Source organism: Aquarana catesbeiana, linkage group LG11 (genome assembly GCF_042186555.1).
Source record: "Aquarana catesbeiana isolate 2022-GZ linkage group LG11, ASM4218655v1, whole genome shotgun sequence".
NCBI lineage: Eukaryota > Metazoa > Chordata > Amphibia > Anura > Ranidae > Aquarana > Aquarana catesbeiana.
Genome location: NC_133334.1, coordinates 9,943,289 through 9,967,751, shown reverse-complemented (window position 1 = coordinate 9,967,751; position 24,463 = coordinate 9,943,289). Strand labels below are relative to the sequence as shown.

At 42.0% G+C, this 24,463-nt stretch overlaps 1 protein-coding gene across 1 annotated transcript in view; it reads right to left on the bottom strand.

Moving 5' to 3' along the window:
- Nucleotides 1–23,590, bottom strand: part of LOC141112908 (vomeronasal type-2 receptor 26-like) — a 60,421-nt gene extending 36,831 nt beyond the window's left edge. The window contains exons 1-4 of the mRNA XM_073606011.1: nucleotides 23,577–23,590; nucleotides 21,275–21,566; nucleotides 16,347–17,150; nucleotides 1,889–2,116 (exon numbers count right to left, since the gene is read on the bottom strand). Coding sequence (XP_073462112.1) covers nucleotides 1,889–2,116; nucleotides 16,347–17,150; nucleotides 21,275–21,566; nucleotides 23,577–23,590 — 1,338 coding nt within the window. The remainder of the gene's footprint in view (nucleotides 1–1,888; nucleotides 2,117–16,346; nucleotides 17,151–21,274; nucleotides 21,567–23,576) is intronic.
- Between the last annotated feature and the right edge of the window lie 873 nt (nucleotides 23,591–24,463).

Here is a 24,463-nt window from a genome sequence, read left to right as displayed (position 1 = left end):
TGAGCAGGACGCACCCCACTAACTTGTAGGTTTAGCAGAACACTGTGAGCAGGACGCACTGCACTAACTGTAAATAGTCTAGCTGCCTGACTGTGGTACTAATATGATCAAAAGAACACCAGCAATTTTCTTCAGGTAGCTGTATTTACTGTAACAAGACAAGCCTGTCTGTCAGTAAGAAGATAACAGAAACGGATCTAGCTGAACACTGTGAGCAGGACGCACCCCACTAACTTGTAGGTTTAGCTTAACACTGTGAGGTGGACGCACCCCACTAACTTGTAGGTTTAGCAGAACACTGTGAGCAGGACGCACTGCACTAACTATAAATAGTCTAGCTGCCTGACTGTGGTACTAATAGGATCAAAAGAACACCAGCAATTTTCTTCAGGTAGCTGTATTTACTGTAACAAGACAAGCCTGCCTGTCAGTAAGAAGATAACAGAAACGGATCTAGCTGAACACTGTGAGCAGGACGCACCCCACTAACTTGTAGGTTTAGCAGAACACTGTGAGCAGGACGCTCTGCACTAAATGTAAATAGTCTAGCTGCCTGACTGTGGTACTAATAGGATCAAAAGAACACCAGTAATTTTCTTCAAAATACTGTAACAAGACAAGCCTGCCTGTCAGTAAGAACATAACAGGAACGGATCTAGCTGAACACTGTGAGCAGGACGCACTGCACTAAATGTAAATAGTCTAGCTGCCTGACTGTGGTACTAATAGGATCAAAAGAACACCAGCAATTTTCTTCAAAATACTGTAACAAGACAAGCCTGCCTGTCAGTTGGAATATAACAGGAACGGATCTAGCTGAACACTGTGAGCAGGACGCACTGCACTAAATGTAAATAGTCCAGAAGATAACAGGAACAGATCTAGCTAAACTGAATACAGTGTATATATATATATATATGCAACACCTGGGATGCATATATATACACAATACACTTTAAGTGCAGCTAACTGACTGACTGTCCTGCCTAATCTAGCTAACTCAAATGAAATGACACTGTCTCTCTCTCTCTCTATTTCTCAGCACACCGGAACACACTGCACAGGGCCGCCGTGCAGGCGGCCTTATATAGTGTGGGCCGTGTACTAAATCCCCTGAGCCATAATTGGCCAAAGCCTCCTTGGCTTTGGCCAATTACGGCTCTCTGTTAAGGCGGCGCTGTGATTGGCCAAGCATGCGGGTCATAGTGCATGCTTGGCCAATCATCAGCAAGCAATGCACTGCGATGCCGCAGTGAATTATGGGCCGTGATGCGCCACACGAATTTGGCGCGAACGGCCCATATCGTTCAAAATTCGGCGAACGATCGAACAGCCGATGTTCGAGTCGAACATGGGTTCGACTCGAACTCGAAGCTCATCCCTACTAGGAATGTTTAACTGTAATATTCCACCCATAATCCCCATGTAAAAAAATAATTATATGCATATTCTTATCAGAAATAGCTTTAATATGTTCATTGTTAGGTGTTAACATGATATTCCACCCATAATCCCCATGAAAATAATAATTCTGTGTGTGTATAAATTACACTGACATCTAGTGAGAGTTTTGAGTATTGCAGCCAATAATCCAATCATCCCATCATCCCAATAAGCAGTTTAGTATGTCCCAAAATATTGCTTTTTTTTTCAAAATTGTCGCTCTTTCTTTTTTGATAGCGCAAAAAAGAAATGCAGAGGTGATCAAATACCACCAAAAGAAAGCTCTATTTGTGGGGAAAAAAGGACATCAATTTTGTTTGGGTACAACATCGCACAACCGCACAATTGTCAGTTAAAACGACGCAGTGCCGTATCGCAAAAAAGGGCTTGGTCAGGAAGGGGGTGAATGCTTCCGAACTGCTTCCAGTGAAGTGGTTAATCTTACCTCTTTTTGGTGATTCTTCCATTTTATTAAACTTGCATTGATAAAAATGCTCTGTCCTCTGGAAATAGATTGCTCAAATAATCCAACATCGTTAGTGAGAATAGTTTTGTTGACTAATAAATGGTTTTGGATTACATATTGTGTAACAAATTCTCCGTCTTCATTAAAGTATTGATGTGAAGTGTTTTCAGAAAAGTAGTATGAAGCTTGTATATATCGGTGCAACTTCTGCAGGAGAACAAAATTTGATTGAAACTATAATGCAGTTTTAGAGGACCCTTGTTGAGCCATGGACCTCGTGTTTCTGGAGGGCTGGTCTTATTCCATGAGGTCACTAACTATACTGTTCATACCTCTAGTGCCACCTTACAGTATGTACGAAGGTTGCCAAGCTACTCTAAAATCCACCCAACCTAACATTCCAATTTTTTGTGAACAGCAATAGGTTTGGTGGAGTTCCTCATGATATTCTTCCACTGGACAATATATACTTATTCCCCACTTAAAGCGCAGCTCCAGTCATTTTTTTAAAGCACCCCCATGATAGTTGCAGCTTATGCTATTCAGATTGGTATAAGCTGTATATGCAATTGTTTGTGTTCCTTGTAAATGCAATTTGACTCACTGTCTCCTCTCAATTCTGTAGGCATCCATCATCAGTATGTGCATCTGAAGCCGGTCGGACTTTCTCCCAGGATACAGTGCAGCTGGCTACCCAGCATTCACCTCCTAATCATGCGCCTGCACAGTGTGAAGAAAGTGAGGCGCACTCGGCAAAGTGCGGAAGATCCCAGTTGACCGATAGCTACTGGGATATATGTGTCATCAATCCCAAATGGGTGGGAGGATATGACGTACCTCGCTGTGGCAAGGTAATACGGAAGTGCAACGCTTCAGGATGCCTAAGGTATGTAAACATTAGAAAAAAATATTCCCAAACATTGATGGCATAGCGGAAAGCAGTGTCTGGGGCCAATAGGGTTCAATATTGAGTTGGTCTACCCTTTGCAGCTATAACAGCTTCAACTCTTCTGGGAAGTCTGTCCACAAGGTTTAGGAGTGTGTCTATGGGAATGTTTGACCATTCTTCCAGAAGCGCATTTATGAGGTCAGGCACTGATCTGGCTCGCAGTCTCAGCACAAATTCATCCCAAATATATGCTATCGGGTTAAGGCCAGGTCTCTGTGCAGGCCAGTCAAGTTCCTCCACCCCAAACTTGCTCATCCATGTCTTTTTTTTTTTTTTATTATTTTTTATTAAAGATTTTCAAGTACAAAACATAGTACAAGTTTTTTGTAAAGTACAAAACATGAGAACACACATGAATTTGAGACAGGTTCCAAGTATACATTGTAGAGGGTGAATGATTTTAACAATCTTATTACCTTGTTAGTCATTTATAATGAGATATTACTTTATGTAACATAGTGTATTTCCATGAGACAATAGAGTGAGAATGTAGAAAAAGAGGGAAGGGGGAGAGGAGGAAGAGTAGGGCAAGGAATTGAAGGGGGTTAGTGGAAAGGGAGAGGTGATGGAGTGATGTAGGTATGTTTATTTTACAGTAACTATTCAAAGTTAGCTGAGGCATAGTGAGGGGTGAATACTTTGTGAAGCATTATTTCAACAAATTTCAAAAAACTTCAAAAACTAGTAGCCACCCGCTTGCAGGACATTGATATATCCCTGACGCACCAATCTTTTCTAACTATCTATAAACCAATCCGACCATATCTTCCAATGTTTATCAAAGGAAGGTTTTTGTTCAGTTCTAGCTGCTATTAATGATTCAAAGATATAATTAGTTTGTGTTATTGCAAGGACTTCTGATACATTGGGTACGATATTTGTTTTCCAGTTTTTGGTAATTAGTGATCTAGCAGCCAGGAGTATATGTGTGATCACTGTTCGGAAGCAAGGAGGGAAATTTTCAATACCCAAGTTTAGCAGTGCTAGGCCAGGGTTTGGTGGTCTTAGTATTCCTGTGATACGAGATATACACCTAAATATACTTCTCCAAAAGCTGATGAGATGTTTACACGACCAAAATACATGTAAGATATTACCCACTTCCCCACATGTTCTCCAACATAACGGTGAGTTGGAGAAGGAGAATTTAGATAATCTATAGGGCGTGAGGTACCATCTTTGAGCTATTTTTAGGGAGAGTTCCCAATGATTTACACATCTAGTTGCCTTGTACATGGTTTTGAATGCAATTTCCCATTGACTATCGGTGTAGGATTCCCCCAATTCTAGTTCCCACTTTAGAAAAGGTGGTAGATTCGTGAAGGTAGATTTTTTTTTGAAGAAAATTGTAAAATAGGGAAATACCCTTGGGTGTAGCGGGAGTTTTTGTGTAGATTTGCCATATTGAGTCGTGTATAAGTATGTGGGTTGATTTTAGAGATTTTAGAAAATGGACAAGTTGTCTGTATTTAAAGTGGTCCGCTAGGGGTAGTAAGTATTCCTTCATCAGTGCGTTGAATGATTTAAGCGTGTTGTTGATATATAGGTCAGCAATCAGAGATATACTTCTCGAGGACCATTTTGAGAAATTGGAGTATGGTATAGCGTGGTTTAAGATTGTGATTGGGATAGGAATATTTATGCTTTTGGCTAGGGGTGGGGGTGTCTTGTGGAGTTCTCTCCATGCTAATAGAGAGGCCGGAATAGTTAGTGGTAATGATCTTAGGGGGTAAGGTATCCATGTATCAAGTAGTAAGAGCATTCAGAGATCTTGGGTTGGGCTAAGGGCTTGTTTTATGTTGTACCAGAGGATATCTGGGGATGGTGATAACCAACATCTGAGTTGGGTAAGCAAAGATGCTCGATGGTAGTCTTTAATATCTATCAGGCCCATTCCTCCTATTGATCTATGTTTAACTAGAATAGCTCTAGAGCATCTTGGTCTTTTGGAGCCCCATATGTAATTTCCGAGGAGAGAGTTTAATATTTGGAGGTGGGTGTTCTTGAGTGGGATCGGTAATGTACGAAACACATACAAAATCTGGGGAAGGAGGAGCATTTTAAAGGAAGCTAATCGTCCTGACCACGATAATTCTATTTTAGTAAGTCGTTTTGTTTCTTTCTTAATTTTGTCTATCAGCGGATTGTAGTTGGCATCTGCTAGTTTTAAGGGGTCGGCCGTTATTTGTAATCCCAGATACGGGATGCTAGATGAGTTCCATGTACAAGGGAATCGTTTTTGTAGATCCAACTTGAGGGATGGAGGGATATTTAAGCCCAAGATTAGGGATTTTGAGAAATTCACTTTATAATATGACACTTGACTAAAGTTTGTAAGAATATCATGGGCACATCTTAGGGATCTATGTGGTGATGTCAAAAGAAGAATGATATCGTCTGCGAATAAATTAATGTTGTGTGATTTACCTGATAAGGAAAATCCGGGTGTACCTAGGTGTGCTCTAATTTTTTCCGCTAAAGGCTCTATGAGGAGGTTGAATATAGAGGGGGACAGTGGACATCCCTGCCTGGTACCGTTGGTAATTGGGAAGGAAAGGGAAAGGATACCGGAAGTATAGACTTGCGCACATGGTGAGGAATACAAGGCTAAGATGGCTGAGAGAATGGGGCCTGTGAACCCAAACTTCCTAAGTGTCTGCATCATATATCCCCAGTGGACCCTGTCGAATGCCTTCTCCGCATCCAAAGAGAGTAGCAGAGAAGGCACCCGACAGGATCCAGCATGACAGACCACATCAATAATCCTCCTTGTGGCATCCAATGCTTGTCTGCCTTTGGTGAAACCTGTTTGATCTGGATTGATCAGGAGTGGTAGGAGTGTTATAAGTCTATGGGCAAGGATTTTGGCATACAGCTTAACATCTGTGTTAAGTAGTGAAATAGGTCTAAAGTTAGCAGGTGTTATAGGGTCCTTCCCGGGTTTTGGGATAGTGACAACATACGCTTTAAGCATCTCGGTGGGGAATGAGGCAGAGGACATTGCTTATAAATACATTTCTTTGAGTGAGGGGGACAGGGTTTCACAAAACACTTTATAGTAACTGTTTGGTAGTCCATCTGGTCCTGGAGATTTACCAGTGGGCAATGATTTTACTGCTTTTCGGATCTCAGTCTCTGTTATGGGTGAGTTAAGTTGTTCTAATTGTGATGTTGAGAGGGAGGATAATGTGAGATCTGCCAAAAATGATTGAATGGCATCATCTGAGGGCTGTGGTGTATTTACATCTTCCTTTAAATTATAAAGAGAAGAGTAATACTCAGCAAAATTGTTTGCTATGTCGCTTGGGTCGAATATTTTACTGTTGTCTGAGCTTCGAATTAGATAGGGGATCTTCATTTGTGTTCTACGGTCTTTTAGTCTCTGGGCTAAAAATTTGCCAGCTCTGTTACCAGAAGAGTAATGATTCAGTTTAAGGAATCTGATATGTTTGTCATATTGTTCTAGCAACAGGAGCCTGAGATCTGATCGCATTTGGTTTAATTTGTTTGCTGTGCTAGGGTTAGGCAGGTTTTTTATTTTGAACCTCCAAAAGTTTTATATCTTTTAGAAGGGAATCTAATTTTTGTGTCCTCTGCCTCTTCATCCGTGAACTGATCTGTAGCAAGATACCTCTAATAAATGCCTTTAGGGGCACACCACATAGTAAATGGACTATTGACAGACTTAGCATTGACATCAAAATATTCTTTTAGATGTTTGTTCACAAGAGCAACCTGGGAGGGCTGCTGGAAGATTTGTGGATTGGCCCGCCAAATATAAGCTGGTGCCGATGTATATTTCTCCTCTATCGTGAGAGACACAGGAGCGTGGTCTGACCACATAATGTCATGCACGGTAGAGGAGGATACCTTCTGAAGGAGAGTTCTGTCCACCAAGATCAGGTCTATGCGTGAGTATGAGTTGAGCCTAGAGGAATGGAAGGAATAATCCCATTCATTGGAGTGCTGGCATCTCCAAGCGTCATACATCTCTTCTTTATGTAGTATATTTTGGATTGAGGGAAGAAGGCGTCTTGATTTGGAGGTGGTGTTCATTTTGTAATCCACTGTGATATTGTAGTCCCCACACATTATAACTGCTCCCATTTTGATTGAGTTGATCTTTTGAAACATCTTTTTCAAAAAGCGGAGTTGGTGTGTGCTTGGTGCATAAAGGTTAACTAATGTGTATAGGTGGTTGTTGAATTCCCCAATCAGGATTAGATATCGACCCTCTGGGTCTATGTGGGTCTCTCGGATTGAGAGAGAACAGAGTCTCTTATGGCAATAAGTACGCCCCTTTGTTTTTTAGAGGCTGATGCCTGAAAGATGTATGGGTATTTAGGATGTGAGAACTTGGGGGCTGCTGAGGCCGCCCAGTGTGTCTCTTGCAAACACAGGATATCTGACTTGAGTCTGAGGGCCTCTCTCCACACTGAGGCTCTTTTGGCAGGGTGGTTTAGACCGTGGACGTTAAAAGAGGTTACTCTAACCGCCATATGAGATGTGTGGGATGATGATGTGTTGGTACCTTATGTAATCCTGAGTAGGTTTCCGCACGTCTTGATTGTAGTTTTTTCCTCTTCCTGGATGAGAAGGTTTCTTCCAATGGTATGATTTTACAGTCCATCACCAATACGGAGGGGTAAGGATTGAGAAAAAGAAAAGGTAAAGCAGAGAAAATCAATAAACAAAAATAGAACTGGTGTGTAAAAAATTGAGATTCCGTCCAGAATCTGATGGCAGATGTACTGCGCATTTTTTTTTTCCTTAGGAGGGGAACTACGTTGGGTGTGTTAGCTCCATTTGGAATCAGGAAAATCGTAGTTGTGGGTAGCTTATGACATTCGAGGCGATTGGGTGTTGCGGCTTTTCTGTTTCTTTTTGTGTGCTACGACTTTCCACTCATTTTGGTCGTCTAGTCTCGGTGAGGGGGAAGACCCTGCAGAGGGTTGCTCTGGTAGAATGTCCCATGTACGCAGCATAGAAAGGCCGTCTTCTAGGTTGTGATCACCGAGGTCTTGCTATCATGGGTGACGATAAGTTTTGTTGGGTAGCCCCATCTGTATACAATGTTATGGTTGCGCAATGCCTTAGTCACAGTTAGCAGTGATTTGCGCTTTTGCATTGTGAACTGTGAAAGGTCTGTAAACATTTGGATATTGGAGTACTTCTCAGGAGGTTGTGAGTTTCTCCTAAAGGCTAGCATGAACTGCTCCTTAACATGAAAAAAGTGCACCCGCATCAGAACGTCTCTAGGAATATTGTCTGGTAGGTGTGCAGGTTTAGGAAGCCTGTGGATTCTGTCGATGACTAACTCCAAGGAGGGAGTAGATGGTAAATAGGCTAACATAAATTCCTGAACGTATTTTCAGAGTTGTGGGGGCTGAACACTTTCTGGGACTCCATGCAGTTTCAGGTTGTTCCTGCGTGATCTGTCCTCGAGGTCTGCGACTTTTTCTTTAAGCCATGTTACCTCATCTGACTGTTCATTGTGAGCATCTACTAGGGTGTTGTATGATGCTGCGTAATCCCCCATTTTTTTCTCCACGTGGTCTACTCTACCTCCCAGTTCCTTCACTTCTACTTTAAAGTCCCGCATGCATTCCATCATGTCTGCATGTAAGGAACTGCGTAATGAGACCAACATGTCTCTGAGGGTTGTGTCTGAGAGAGGTTGGTTTACAGTAGGGAAGGAGTTAATGGAGTCAGACGTCTCCTTCGTGTCATCTAATGAGTTATGGCCCGTACTGACCTTTTGTTTGTGCGACTCATCCGACATGCGGGGTTTCGATTTGGCAGGGCTGCCTGAGAGCGGAGTGGAGGCATCTGGAGAGTAGCGGTGTGGGCCTTTTCCGGAGCTCGGGCTCGGTGTGGCAGAGTGTGATCCGAACTATGTGACCGGAGAGCAGCCAGCGGCGCCATCTTGGGTCTCGCTGTGGATCTTAGGAGGGAAGAAATCTCTCAGTTTCTTTGGCTGCGATGAGTTATGTCTCTTTCTCGTCATCTCTAACGGTGGTGCAGGTCCGTAGGTAGGTACTGGAACCCGAAGGAGCAGTTTGGTTCGCCTCGAACTGCTTCAAATCCTGTCATTAGAGCGGAGCTAAAAGATCATGCGACTGTTCACTAGCGCTGTAGCCACGCCCCCCCCACTCATCCATGTCTTTATGGACCTTACTTTGTACAGTGGTGCGAAGTCATGTTGAAATAGGAAGGGGCCATCCCCAAACTGTTCCCACAAAGTTGGGAACATGAAATTGTCCAAAATGACGCCTTAAGAGTTCACTTCAATGGAACTAAGGGGCCAAGACCGACACCTGAAAAACAACCCCACACCATAATCCCCCTCCACCAAATGATTTGGACCAGTGCACAAAGTAAGGTCCATAAAGACATGTAGGAGCGAGTTTGGGGTTGAGGAACTTGACTGGCCTGCACGGAGTCTTCGCCTCAACCTGATAGAACACCTTTGGGATGAATTAGACTAAAGACTATGATCCAGGCCTTCTCGTCCAACATCAGTGCCTGACCTCACAAATGCACTTCTGGAAGAATGGTCAAACATTATCATAGACACACCACTCCTAAACCTTGTGGACAGCCTTCTCAGAAGAGTTGAAGCTGTTATAGCTGCAAAGGGTGGGACAACTCAATATTGAACCCTATGGACCAAGACTGGGATGTCATTAAAGTTCATGTGCCTCTAAAGGCAATACTTTTGGCGATATACAGTGCCTTGCAAAAGTATTCAGCCCCTTGGCATTTTTCGTGTTTTTTTGCCTCACAACCTGGAATTAACATGGATTGTTTGAGGATTTGCATCATTTAATTTACAGAACATGCCCACAACTTTGAAGATTTTTTTTTATTATTGTGAAGCAAACAACAAATAGGACAAAATAACAGAAAAAGTCAATGTCCATAACTATTCACCCCCCTAAAGTCAATATTTTGTAGAGCCACCTTTTGCGGCTATCACTGCTCCAAGTCGCTTTGGATAAGTCTCTATGAGCTTGCCACATCTTACCATTGGGATTTTTACCCATTCCTCCTTGCAAAATTGCTCCAGCTCCTTCAAGTTGGATGGTTTGCGCTCGTGAACAGCAATCTTTAAGCCTGACCACAGATTTACTGTTGGATTGAGGTCTGGGCTTTGACTAGGCCATTCCAACACATTTACATGTTTCCCCTTAAACCACTCAAGTGTTGCTTTAGCAATGTGTTTGGGGTCATTGTCCTGCTGGAAGGTGGACCTCCGTCCTAGCCTCAAATCACACACAGAGTGGTACAGGTGTTGCTCAAGAATATCCCTGTATTTAGCACATCTATCGTTCCCTCAACTCTGACCAGTTTCCCAGTCCCGACTGCTGAAAAACATCCCCACAGCATGATGCTGCCACCACCATGTTTCACTGTGGGGATGGTGTTCTTTGGGTGATGTGATGTGTTGGGTTTGATGGCCAAAAAGTTCAATTTTAGTTGAACTCATCAGGCCAGAGCACCTTCCTCCATACATTTTGGGAGTCTTCCACATGCCTTTTCACAAACTCAAAACGTGCCTTTTTTTTTTTGCTGAAAGTAATGACTTTCTTCTGGCCACTCTGCCATAAAGCCCAACTCTATGGAGCGTACGGCTTATTGTTGTCCTATGTCCAGATACTCCAGATACTTACCTTAGGTCTTTGTGCTGCCTCTCTGATTAATGCTCTCCTTGCCCATTCTGTGAGTTTTGGTGTGCGGCCGTCTCTTGGCAGGTTTGCTGTTGTGCCATGTTCTTTCCATTTGGTTATGATAGATTTGATGGTGCTCCTAGGGATCATCAAAGATTTTGATGTTTTTTATAACCTAACCCTGATTTGTACTTCTCAACAACATTGTCCCTTACTTGTTTGGAGAGTTCCTTGGTCTTCATGGCAGTGTTTGGTTAGTGGTGCCTCTTGCTTAGGTGTTGCAGCCTCTGGGGCCTTTCAAAAAGGTGTGTGTATATGTAATGACAGATCATGTGACACTTAGATTGCACACAGGCGGAGATCATTTCACTAATTATGTGACTTCTGAAGGTAATTGGTTGCACCAGAGCTTTTTATGGGCTTCATCACAAAGGGGGTGAATAGATACACACATGCCAATCATCAGTTTTTTATTTCTGAAAAATAGTTTTATGTATATATTTTTCTAATTTTACTTCACCAACTTAGACTATTGTGTTCTGATCCATCACATATAATTCAGATTAAAAAACATTGAACTAAAGGCTGTAATGTAACAAAATAGGTAAAAAGCCAATACTTTTGCAAGGCACTGTAGTGTATATATACAACCTGTCAAAAAATCAGCAATACAGTACCTTCAATCATACAGCCGGGTACTGTGCTCTAGGGGAAGGCAGAGAACACAGCACACGGGAAGACGCTTCTTCCTCATTTGCTTTCACTTTGCAGTGTCTTCACTGTCTGACGGAGCTCCCAATGCCAATAAACGATAGGGAGTTTTGTCTGACAGCCTCTCTCTACCAGTTGCATGGGCCCCCCAGAGCAGAGCCATTGCGACCCCTGCAACCCCTGTTGCTACACCACTGTGTGGCTGTGATTAGGAATACTGACTGGTGACAGTTGTTAAATGTAAATCTTTTTTTATTCAATTATTTTAAAACCTGTTATTCAACATTTTTTTCTTGTGTTTTTTCTTTTTTTACATACTCTCATCAGAGTAGTTCAGTGTCACCATAGTAACACTGTACTACTCTGGGGAGGTGATCAAGCATTTTTTTTTTACACTTTGATTACTGTTACAATGGTGATCATAGTAAGAGTAATATTTTCAACTGTCATGAATGGTTTACATTCATGACAGCTGTGATTACTAGGGATCTGTGATTGGCTACAGCATGTTACAGGGTGCTGTGATTTGCCCAGGTACCATATGATAGCTGTGGGCCAATCACTCATCACTCTGCAGGAAACACAGCTGTTAAGAATTAAATTCATGCACAATAGCTTTGTTGGCATTGTGATCAGGTGATCGCATAGTGATTCCGGGACTGGGATCCACAACCTGCTGTGTCCAGGGAAGTAGCATGCAGCATGCCCCTAACCCAGAAAAGGGCTGGTTCATGTAAATGTACGTGATACAGGCTGTCCATGTCGTCCGCCCACCGTAAATGTATAGTGGGCGGCTGGCAAGTGGTTAATTAATAAATAAATCACAAAAAAATACAATTGCCCCTGATGTAAATCCAACATTAAACACATTGCCCAACAATGTAGATACATCATCCCTGATGACCTGCCAGACAATAAGTCCTGTGCAAAAATGATCCTCTCCTGTTGATATTCCAATCACACATGACAGCTCCCTGGCCAGCTGCTGAATGTCAACCAACTGGTCAAGTGTCCAAGCATGATCGTGACCATATTTGGTCAATGACATCACTCAGGATACCCTTCCAATTGGTTGATATTCAGCGGCTGGCCTAGGAGCTTTCATATGCAACAAGAGAAGCGGAAGTTTTATTTGTGGGTCATCAGGGCATCATTTATTGTGATGAATGTTGGGTCTACATAGCTAGATGGTATAAATGACATTGAATTTACATTGAGGGATGATGCTTTTTATTTTTGTATTTTTTTAATTCAGGATTTTTCACATTATCTCTGTGTTTATCCACCATTTTACTTTTTACCGTGAAGGATAAACAAGGGGTACTATGCACTCCTCACTCACATAGGGGGTCCCAAAATTTTAAATTCCCCCTATCTTAAAGGGACATCCAGATTTTGATAAGTCTCCTCTGCAGACACTCACATCTACCCTGCCTTTTCTCCAAATAACATGGGGGCTGGGTGTACTTCCAGGGGAGCTTAGCAAGGTACCATGCAATGTTGATAGCATGCAAATCGGTATGGCTCAAGAGGGAGTGGAGGCTGCAAGCTCACTGCCCCTCCCTTCCCTGGACACCCAGGCAGCGTGCTAAAGTTGGTCTGGTATGACATTGTCAGGGGGGATATTGTGATCAATACCTAGAAGTGTTATATCTAGGCATGCGCAATTCATTTAGTTCCGAATCGAAATTATGAAGATGTTTTCGTTATGTGGAAATTCAGATGTATCTGAATTTCCGAATTACAATAGGAACGAATTTAAATTAATCCAAAATAATTCAACGAAATTCAGCCGAAATTCTAATTCAAATTGAATTGAATCTAAAAATGAATTTAAAATTGAATTTGAAAACAAGAATAGAATAAAATAGAATAGAAAATAGAGGAATAACATAGAAAAGAATAGAATACAGTAAAAAAGAACATATAGAGAAGAAAATATAAGAATATAATAAAATATAATAGAAAACAAAAGGAAAAGAATGTGAAAAGAATAGGATAGAAAAACAACAGAATAGAATAGAATAGAAAGAATATAACGGACTTCCGAAATTTGAATTTTGAATTAAATAAATTTGAAAAGAAAAGAGTAGATGTTCTGCACACATCTAGTTACACTTGCATATTACTTAACCAGTTGCCGACCAGCCGCCGTCGTTATACGGCAACAGGTGGGCTCTCCTGCGTGAATCGCCGTAGCTGTACGGCGGCTCGCGCAGGCGCATTTGGGCGGGGCGTGCGCACATGCACACTGCGCACGTGTGCCTGCTGGTTGGGCGGACTCGTTGTCCACTGGCGGCCTGCAATCTCCTAGTATAGAGGCAGAATGGGAATCTGCTTTTGTGAATAAGGTGGATCCCTATTTTGACAGGGGACATGTCAGAGATCTACTGTTTCCAGTCATCGGGAACAGTGGTCTCTATCATGTCCCTGCCAGCCGATCCCCCCTACAGTTAGAACACACCCAGGGAACACATTTAACCCCTTGATTGCCCACTAGTGTTAACTCCTTCCCTGCCAGTTGATCAGTGCATTTTTATTGCACTGATCAATGTAATAATGTCACTGTTCCCCAAAAAGTGTCATTTGGGGTCAGATTTGTCCGCCACAATGTCGCACTCCCACTAAAAATCTCAGATCGCCGCCATTACCAGTAAAAACAATAAAAGAAATAAAAGTCCCTAAATCTATCCCATAGTTTGTAGACGCTATAACTTTTGTGAAAACCAATCAATATACGTCTATTGCGATTTTTTTAACGAAAAATATGTAGAAGAGTATTTATTGGCGTATAACACGCACCTTAACTTTAAGAGGGAAGTTTCTGTGAAAAACCTTAAATCTTAAAATAAGGGCCAGTGCTCTGCAGCCTCACCAGTGCCCATCAATGCAGACTGATCTATGCCCATCTGCAGCCTCTAATGTGCCCATCATTGCAGCCTGTTTAGTACACATCTGTAGACTCGCCTTTGCCAAGGCGATTGCAGCCGCGCCAGTGCTGGATGACACAGATCCGCCTATCTCCTGTGTATCCGGCGCTCAGTCACTCACAGTCCTGCCCGGCTCATATGATGGACAGAACAGTTGTCCAATGCCGGGCCAGGGGAGCGGGACTGTATGTGACTTAGCGCCGGATACACAGGAGATTGCGGCTGTGTGTAATCCAGCGACGCTCGTCCCCTACTTCCACTCCAAGGCAGCAGGGATTGGCATATAACACGCACACACGATTTCCCCCTGATTTTAAGGGGGAAAAAGTGCATGTTATATGCCGATAAATACTGTATAGTGGCCTAAACTGATGAATACATTTGTTTTTTTATAGCAAAAAGTAAAAAAATATATTTTTTTTCAAAATTGTCGGTCTTTGTTTATAGGGCAAAAAATAAAAACCGCAGAGGTGATCAATTATCCCCAAAAGAAAGCTCTATTTGAAGGAAAAAAGGACATAAATTGTGTTTGGGTAGAGCGTCGCACGCCCGCACAATTGTCAGTTAAAGCGGCGCAGTACCATATCGCGAAAAAATGGCCTGGTCATTATGGGGGCAAATTCTTCCGGGCCTAGTTAACATGCATGGTTAAGGACATTAAAATAATAAATGAAATGTATTGCAGTTTACCAGTCCTTGGATGTGGTGGCTGCATTCGTTTTCATTTTCAGCAAGAACAAAAAAAAAGCCTGCTGATCTTGCCAGAAATGTGATGTTGTTGTCATTTCTCAGGAACAGAGCTTGAAGCAAAACAATGTTATCTTTCTTTGTAAACAGCACTGACTTCCAAAATTTAAGTTTTGAATTGAATAGATTTGAATAAAATAGATTAGAATAGAATGGAAAAGAATTGACTAGAACGGAATAGAAAATAATAGATTAAAAAATAGAATAGCTTTCAATAGAATAGTTTAGAATAGAAAAGAATAAAATAAAAAAATAAAAGAATAGAAAAATAGAATATAAAAAAAACATTAAACTAGAATAGAGTTGAATAAAAATAGAAAGAATATAACCACCTTCCAAAATTCTAATTTTAAATAGAATAAATTTGAATTCAAATAGAATAGATTAGAATAGATAAGAATAGAATATTAAAGAAAAAAATAGAATAAAATAGAAAAAAAAGAGAATAGAATAGAATAAAATAGAAAGAATATAATCGTCTTCCAAAATATAAATTTTGAATAGAATAAATTTGAATGCCAATTCAAATTTTTCAAATTCGGACAAATTGAATTCAATTATTTAAATAATAAATCAAAAAGAAACAAATTGTTTTCACTCTTGCACACTTGCACATTACGTAACATGCATTGTTAAGGACATTAAAATATATCAATAGATTAAATGTATTGCAGTTTAACAGTCCTTGGATGTGGTGGCTGCATTAGTTTTGATTTTCAGCAAGAAAAAAAAAACCTTTTGATCTTGCCAGAAATGTGATGTTGTTGTAATTCCTCATGAACTGAGCTGGAAGCGAAACAATGTTATCTTTCCCATTACTCCCAAAAAATAGACAGACGTGTTTCAAGTCCAGCCTGGCTGGCAAGCATGAATTCCTCCATAGATACAGTGGAGAACTTAGTGAAGCCACCCAGGGACAAGTAGTGTGAGTTATTTGCTGGGTTACAAAGATAAAAGGGAAAAAGTGATTCAGATATGCTTTACTCTAATGCCCCGTACACACGGTCGGACATTTTGACAACAAAATCCATGGATTTTTTCCGACGAATGTTGGCTCGAACTTGTCTTGCATACACACGGTCACACAAAGTTGTCGGAAAATCTGATCGTTCTGAACGTGGTGACGTAAAACGCGTACATCGGGACTATAAACGGGGCAGTAGCCAATAGCTTTAATTTCTTAATTTATTCTGAGCATGCGTGGCACTTTGTGTGTCGGATGTGTGTACACACAATCGGAATTTCCAACAACGGATTTTGTTGTCGGAAAATTTTATAGCAAGCTCTCAAACTTTGTATGTCGGAAATTCCTATGGAAAATGTGTGATGGAGCCTACACACGGTTGGAATTTCTGACAACGAGGTCCTATCACACATTTTCCATCGGAAAATCCTATCGTGTGTACATGGCATAAGTAGGCTGCACTCACCTGGTGATTAAAGTCAGATAAATGGCTTCCAGATGTCTTCATGAATCCAAGCATATCATGTAAGGCGGTTGCCATAGAGTAAACCGCGAGATACACTTGGTGGGCATTACCGCCATGGAAGAAGTGTTGGATATCAGTAATATGTTCTGTGCCATTGCACTCATGAAGTGACCTTTTATAAATCTTTTCAAAGAGAAGATTTTTGTCTTTATCTACAGAAGAACAACCAAATTCAATCATCGACAGATCTTCAAGTAATTTGTCGTCTGGCTTTTTTTGAGGTTGGAATTCATTAACAAAATTCTGAAATTCTGCAATACTTGTGGACTTGGCCCCAAAGGACAAACTACAATTAAATATTTCTGGGTGTTTACCAATGAGGACAACGTTTGCTGCCCAGACAGGACTAAGGATGATTGTTCCGTCTTCTACATAACCTCTTATAAAATGTAGAAAGTCAGTGTCAAAATCAAACAACGCCCCACAGATTACAATGACATTGACAGATCCTTTTTTATAGGAATGTGCTTGTTCATCTAACTTTCTAAACATGGATTCCCGCACAGCAACTTCTATTTTAAAGGAAATGCAAATTTTATAGAGATTCATGACTTCCCTCAAAACCATATACTCTTCTCTCCCGCTGTCATCATCAGATCTAATAATTCCTATCCAGGTCCACCCAAAATACTTCAGCATTTGAGCCAAGTTAGAATAAATTACAAAATCATTTCGAAGCATCCGGAACAAGGTTGGGAAAACCCTCCTGTCTTTCAGTGATGGACTGGTTGCACCATAACTGATCTATAAAACATGAATTGACAATGCTACAAAGCTGCATGATATATAAAAACATGGTGAACCTGGCTGGCCAAAGATTACATTCTGGATTTCAGCAGAAGCGTTTTTGTAATCAGTGATGAGTTCTAATTAGGGATGAGCTTAGTGTTTGGTCTGAACGCTAATTCAGACGTTCATGCAAAAGTCAAACATTTACGGTGTTCAGAGTGGATGGGCGTTCAGTGGTTGCTAAGGAACCAGAAGCTGCTTTCACCCGCTGTTTCCATACCAACCACTGTCATAACCCATTAATTTACAGTCCACGGCCATGTAAGCAAATGGGCGGGTAATGGAGCGGGTGATATCATTACCTTTATATGGCCACATGGTTAAATTTGGGAAATTACATTAATCTGGACAGTGAATGTGGGAATGGGGCCCTTGCCCTTATCAATAGAAAGACAAAGTGCTTTGCAGAGAGGGACCTCCCTGGCAAAGCTCAATCCACATGTTGAGGGCATGTGACTCTTGTCCCCACCTTTTTTGGCCAGTCAGGCTGAATGCTCAGGTTTAGGGTCCGAAGTGAATTTTTAGAGGGACCTCACACATTTTTTTTTTGCATGGACTTCACTTCAAGACCAAGGAATTCCTGAGAGACCTCACACCATTTTTAAAATTGTATTTTTCATTTTTACCCCCTTCCTGCCCAGGACAATTTTCAGATTTCAGCGCTGTTACACTTTGAATGGCCATTGCGCGGTCATGGAACACTGTATCCAAACTAAATTTTTATCATTTTGTTCACATAACTCAAGCTTTCTTTTGGTGATATTTAATCACCACTGCCTTTTTTTGCTAAATAAATGAAAAAAAGGCTGGAAAGTTTGAAAAAAATGTTTAATTTCTATTACAATTTTTTTGCAAATAACAAATTGTTCTACGTTTCTTTGGTGAAAATAACCCAAATCAGTGTATATTATTTAGTCTGTAGGAAGGTTATAGAATCCACAAACTATGGGATATATATCTGAAAATCGATCAATCCTCTCATTTCTTGAGGTCCAAAAAATACCAGTACAGTACAAATACCCCCAAATGATCCCTTTTTAAGTAGATAGTCCAAGTTATTTAGTAACTTGGACTATCCGACTTGTTAAAGGGACGAAAGCCTTTGGGCTCACCATCTGTGACCTATCCCATATCACTACTAAAAAGTGCATTTAAAAGCTACTATTCATGAATGAGGCCCTTCATTTGGCTGTTTAGTGCCTCTCTATACTCCCCTTGGAGCTGGTCAAGCAAGATTTTCTCTCTCCCTTCCCCTCTTCTCCTTCACAGTGGCTTGGATGCCTCGCGCTTCCCATATTTTGGTCATGTCCCAATTAGATCTCCTGAGGACGCTTTGGGTGAAACGCGTAGTGATCTATTGGTGCTGGTATTGTGATCCCGTTGGTTGGCCTTCAGATAGAAGACTATTGTAAAGGAATACACTCAATATTTTTGAGGCCACCTGTACAGGTCTCCTTGTTTAGCCATAGCTGTAATAGATGGGAGAATGTATATGTACAGTGACATATCTATGCACTTGTCTTTGTGACATGTTTTTAAGATGATATTAAATAAATGTTAATATTTTATTTATACTTTTGAGTACCCCCTTTTTTCCCCATTGGGATTATAGTGGCAGCCCTTAAAGTCTGTTTTCCAATTTCACTTTTTCTACTGATCATGATTACAGATGATGTGATAAAACCATAAAAAATAAATAACCCAAAAAGTAAGCTAATTTATATATTTTGTATTTTTTTTTTTGTTTAACAATAAATAAAAAAGGCAAAAATAAAATTCCAATAGTTTCCATTCATTATTTTTTGTAGGTAGTACACAGTTACACAGTTACACAGTTACACAGTTGATCTGGTTGAAAAAAGACACAAGTCCAGGTTAATCAGCCAAAAAAAAAGACACACACACAATAGAAAACCTCCATATATACTATTCTGTACCCACAGTAGAGGAAGGTGAAAAAAACTCAATAAAGCATTATACAATTTGCTCCAGCGGGGTAAAAAATCCTTCTTGATCCCCCAAGAGGCAATCGGATACTCCCTGGATCAACTTTACCTATAAATATTAGTATTCAGTTAAATTATGTACATTTAGGAAATAATCAAGGCTTTTTTTTTTTTTTAAAGCAATCTACTGAGTTGGCCAGAACCGGCTCTTGAGGGAGTCTATTTCACATTTTCACAGCTCTTACTGTGAAGAAGCCTTTCTGTATTTGGAGATTTAATCTCTTTTCCTCAAGACGTAAAGAATGCCCCCTTGTTCTCTGTTATGACCCTGAAATTGAATAACTCATCTCCAAGTTCACTATATGGACCACTTATGTAGCACCCTGGTGTTTAGGCAGGGTTGCTCTTAAATTTACCTGCCAGGTATAGCTGGCTTGGCTAATTGTTAAGGATCAATTAATTTCACGTTAAGTCTGTAATTGCTGCACTTCACTCTTTTGCTGCTAGGTGGCTGGGTACTTGCTGGTAATAGATATGGGAAGGGCAATGCAAGGTCAGATTATAGGTGTATGGGGTATCCCAGCCAATGGGCAGGGGTTTTCTTGAATCCCTTGGCCTGCGCGGAGAACCTATATATTTGGGTGGAGTCAGGTGATCAATGTTCTGTGCCACCTGGACGGCAGTCTGAGTGGATGTGTGTTGTATTGCCTGGGCTGCTAGGCCAGAGTTTGGGCCTATCCCGGGCACATATGGCTGCTAGGCTGTCTGAGGGCCTATCCAGAAGCAAGAGAATAGGGCAGGATTGGGATTGCGGCTTGCAGTCCAACCAGAAGTGACGGCCGGAGAACCTGTCATGGTCGGGACCAAGGGATCATCCACCTTATTATCAGGGACCACAGTGAGTAGCTGAAGCAAGTACCAGAGCAGTATTCTCACCAAGAATCAGGAAACTTCAGTGGGTATCATGCCAGGGACCCAGCCAGCGGAGGTGACGCTTGCAGAGCAGCCTTGTGTGTCAATCTAGGGACCAAGTAGGCCAGTGGAGTGAAGCTTGAGAAGTATCTCGAGTGCCAAGCTAGGGACCCAGCAGCGAGGTGGGGGTGACGCTTGAGGAAGATACCACCATGAAGATTGGAGGAGCTCAAGGGATTCAGTGACAGTAAATCATCTAGTCTAGTGAGAGACTGGGAGCTCAGTGGGCTGAAGTACTACAAGAAGTGATTGTAGTGGAAGCGAAGAAACTGTTACATTTTTTGTTAGGAACTGTTAAAGATGGTTGCCATGGGAGACAGCATTCCTATACATGCAGATGTGGTGTCTTGCTGGATGCCTTTCCCTGAATGGCTGTTCTCCTGTTGAAGTCTCGGAGTCTGCCAATTATTCTTGCAAGGGTGTCCTGGCCCTAACCCTCTCTCCCAAAGTTCTGTTAAGAGAAATAAAATCTCTTTTGCATTCAAGAAGTATCTGGTGCCCAATCAATCTACCTTGCATTACACTCACTATGCCATGCAACCCACCATATTCAGAAGGATGTCAGCTATCTCTGGCCCTGGAGGTTCTCTTTAGACCATAGGAGGCCTGGTACCTTGCTACACTTACATAGTATTAATTGATCACATTGAGCTGGACCTGTTCTATAACACTAAAGAGCTTTTGACACTTATCCAAGTAGCTTCCTCTGTTCTAATGAGTGACAGAATAAAGCCCCATCATTTATTTCCACATGGGACGTAACTTAATCACTTAATCACTTAACTTAATCACTTAATCACCCAGAATCAAACACCATGGAGGGTGTCAATACAGATGCTGATTGTCCCAGAATATGTTGGGACGTGTTTGTGTTCTAATTACATAATCCAAACCCCATGGTGCCATGGCATCTGGAACAGGTAATAGTTACTCAATGATTAACAAGTGTTAATCATTATCAAATTGCCGGTGTAGAATTGTTAAAATGATATTATATGTAGGTGACAGATGGTATTGAAGACCATTAACAATGGTCCTGGCTGGTAAGGCCATTGCTATATGATCAGATCTGAACATTTGAAAATGAAATTTAGACCGTCTCACAATAAACTGTTTTAATGAAGTCAACTTAAATTCTAAAAGAAAAAAGGCCTTACTGACCTGCGCATAATGATATAAAGCCAATATCTGTGCTATAGATGTGGTGGTTGAAGAGCTCTGGTCTCCAATGAAGCCCAGTATTTTTTTACGTTCTCTGCAAGAGTAATTTGGAACCATCTTTCCTGGTCCAGATAAAATCTGCAATGTGTTTTTTATCGCCTTTCTGCTCTCCTGACAGGAGTCATATACGTGATATCCAAGAGTAATATTTGGTAACATTGTAGGGTTATTGTTAATTTCATCAATGGCATAAAAAAAAGTCAACAGATCCTTATAAAAGTGTGGCTGAGGACTGCAAAACAAAAAACAAAAACGTATGATTTGGAGTTTTCAGTTATTTGGGGGGTATATTGGTTTTTATTTGTGAGAAAGGACCTTTATTTTAGAGTACACTTTTTTAAAATTTTATGTTGATAGGGCCTTTATTTAAGTTTGGGTGGTCAAAGCAAAGCATTCACATGTTACTTACCATCTTTTCTTGAGATGATGTCATCTCTCTGCTCGCCTGCTTCACCCCCAACAGTGTCTTTTGTTTGCCGCACACCGCTACATTATTTGAAAGAAAATGTAAAAGTAGTGTACACTTTTACCATCTCACACTTTATCACTCACATTCATTGCACCCTCTGTCCCAATAGAGAAAATAAAAGTTAGGCATATAGCAGTTAGGCCTACTATCCCTAACTCAAACTGTTCTACTGCCCAATTTTACTCTGCGGTATCCTCTACAGCAGAGGTCTCAAACCCCTGGGCCACATCCCACTACCAGGCCGCAGCTTGTTTGCAGCTGGGCTGCGAAGTCTGAACTATCTGAGGTGTGGTGGCGGGTGAGCAGAGAGATCACCGCCATCACTGCACTTCCGCCCACACAGCCCTGCAGCTACACTGTTGGGGGTGAAGCAGGCGAGCAGAGAGATGACATCATCTCCCACCACCCACACACATCACCGCTGTTCCGCCCACACAGCCCAGCCAGTATACTGTTGGAGGTGAAGCCGGTGAGCAGAGAGATGACATCATCTCTCACCGCCCGCCCCACATCACCGCTGTTCTCCCTCACACGGAACCCACCACTCCAGTGCACTGCCTCTGTGGCAGGAGACAGCGGCATGTGCAATCTGCATCTGGTGGCATGTGACTGTGGCAATCTGCATCTGGTGGCATGTGGCAATCTGCATCTGGTGGCATGTGACTGTGGCAAGTGACTGTGGCCATCTGCACCTGGTGGCATGTGACTGTGGCATGTGGCAATATGCATCTGGTGGCATGTGGCAAGTGACTGTGGCAATCTGCATCTGGTGGCATGTGACTATCTGCATCTGGTGGCATGTGGCAATCTGCATCTGGTGGCATGTGGCAATCTGCACCTGGTGGCATATGATTGTGGCATGTGGCAATCTGCATCTGGTGGCATCTGACTGTGGCATGTGGAAATCTGCATCTGGTGGCATGTGACTGTGGCATGTGACAATCTGCATCTCGTGGCATGTGGCAATCTGCATCTGGTGGCAAGTGACTGTGGCATGTGGCAATATGCATCTGGTGGAAATCTGCATCTGGTGGCATGTGACTGTGGCATGTGGAAATCTGCATCTGGTGGCATGTGACTGTGCCATGTGGCAATCTGCATCTGGTGGCATGTGACTGTGGCAATCTGAATCTGGTGGCATGTGGCAATCTGCATCTGGTGGCAAGCTGCATCTGGTGGCAGATTCTGCATTATGGTGAGTTGAACTATTTAATCTTATATTACAATATAATAATAAAAATATTGCGCTTCAATCATCCTGACACCATATTAACCATGGTGTTGTGATGATTAAAGTGCTAACACCAGCCATTTCCTGACAAATTGGCTGTGAAAAAACGCATTATCACCCAGACACCCCCCCACCCCCCCCACCTTGGGCCTTGGCACAATTTTCATCCACAATGCCGGTCCCTGGTGCCAAAAAGGTTGGGGACCACTGCTCTACAGTATCTTAATCCTTGTAGTAAAACCCCAAGCTGTGCTCCTTGACTTTAGTACATTTCATCCTTGCTTTGCACATTAAAAGTGATAGTAGGCCGAGGAAGAGGTTAGCATGCCTCAAAACGCATTTCTACTGCGCATGCCCAGAATGTGATGTCAGATGAGGGAGTTCCTTGTGTCCATGGTGGCTCTTTCAGTTCCCGTGCGTTACCCAGGGGATTCCACAATGGGATCGGTGCCCACCTTCCAGGCTTTCCCATGCCTGTGGCCGAAGCTGGAGAGACTTTCCTTGTGAGACTTTTATGTTCCACCGTAGCTCACAATACCCACCTGTACTTTATCATCTTTGTAAGTGCAGTTTTATTGTTTAATAAATGTATATGCTTTTATTACTGTGATTTTCTCTCCTTGTTTGCATGCACCAGCTCCTGTATACCCAGTATCATCACTTACATAGGTAGAGTAGTTGGCTGCCATTTAGTTTTGAGCTGCCCACCTTTATCTTTGTGTCATTTGTTATTGTGGTTAAAGTGGTTGTAAACCTTGTTACACCACTTGTACCTACAGGTAAGCCTATAATAAGGCTTGCCTGTAGGTACTGTAAATATATTTACCATATACACTTGCACCAACGTCATCAGCGCATGTGCACTGAAGAAATGGCTCGCTCGTGCCATTTCTTCAGCAGCCGTGCCATGACCAGCGGCTCCCTCGAGCATTGCGCAGGAGTGACGGCATTGCGGCTCCAGCCAATCACAGCATCGGAGCCCTCAAACCCGGAAATAACTCCGGGAGACATGTCGCCGGTCACAGCGGTGTACAGTGGACTGCTGCCACAGCATTGATCTAAGGTAAGTATTTGATATTGAGCCTTGGTCTTACAGGGTTTTTTTTTTTCTGAGATTACAACCTCTTTAATTCTGTGTGTTCACATTGTCACAGTTCACAGTTTATTCTTACACCATTTTATTTTTATCTTTATTTTGGTTTTTGGCCTTCTTTCCTTGCCACCTGCATTGGGGGCAACTTAGATTGCACGCTGTGGTCCCTGGGGGTACCCCATGGGTTCTTCTTTCCTTGATCCTTTTGCACACCAGCAGGGCCACCATCAGGGGGTTCAGCCGTTACAACTGTAAGGGGCCTGCCCATGCCAGAAGAAGGCAGGATGTGTGAAGGGGATCCGTGGTGTGCAGTATAGAAACAATCTCACAGTTTCT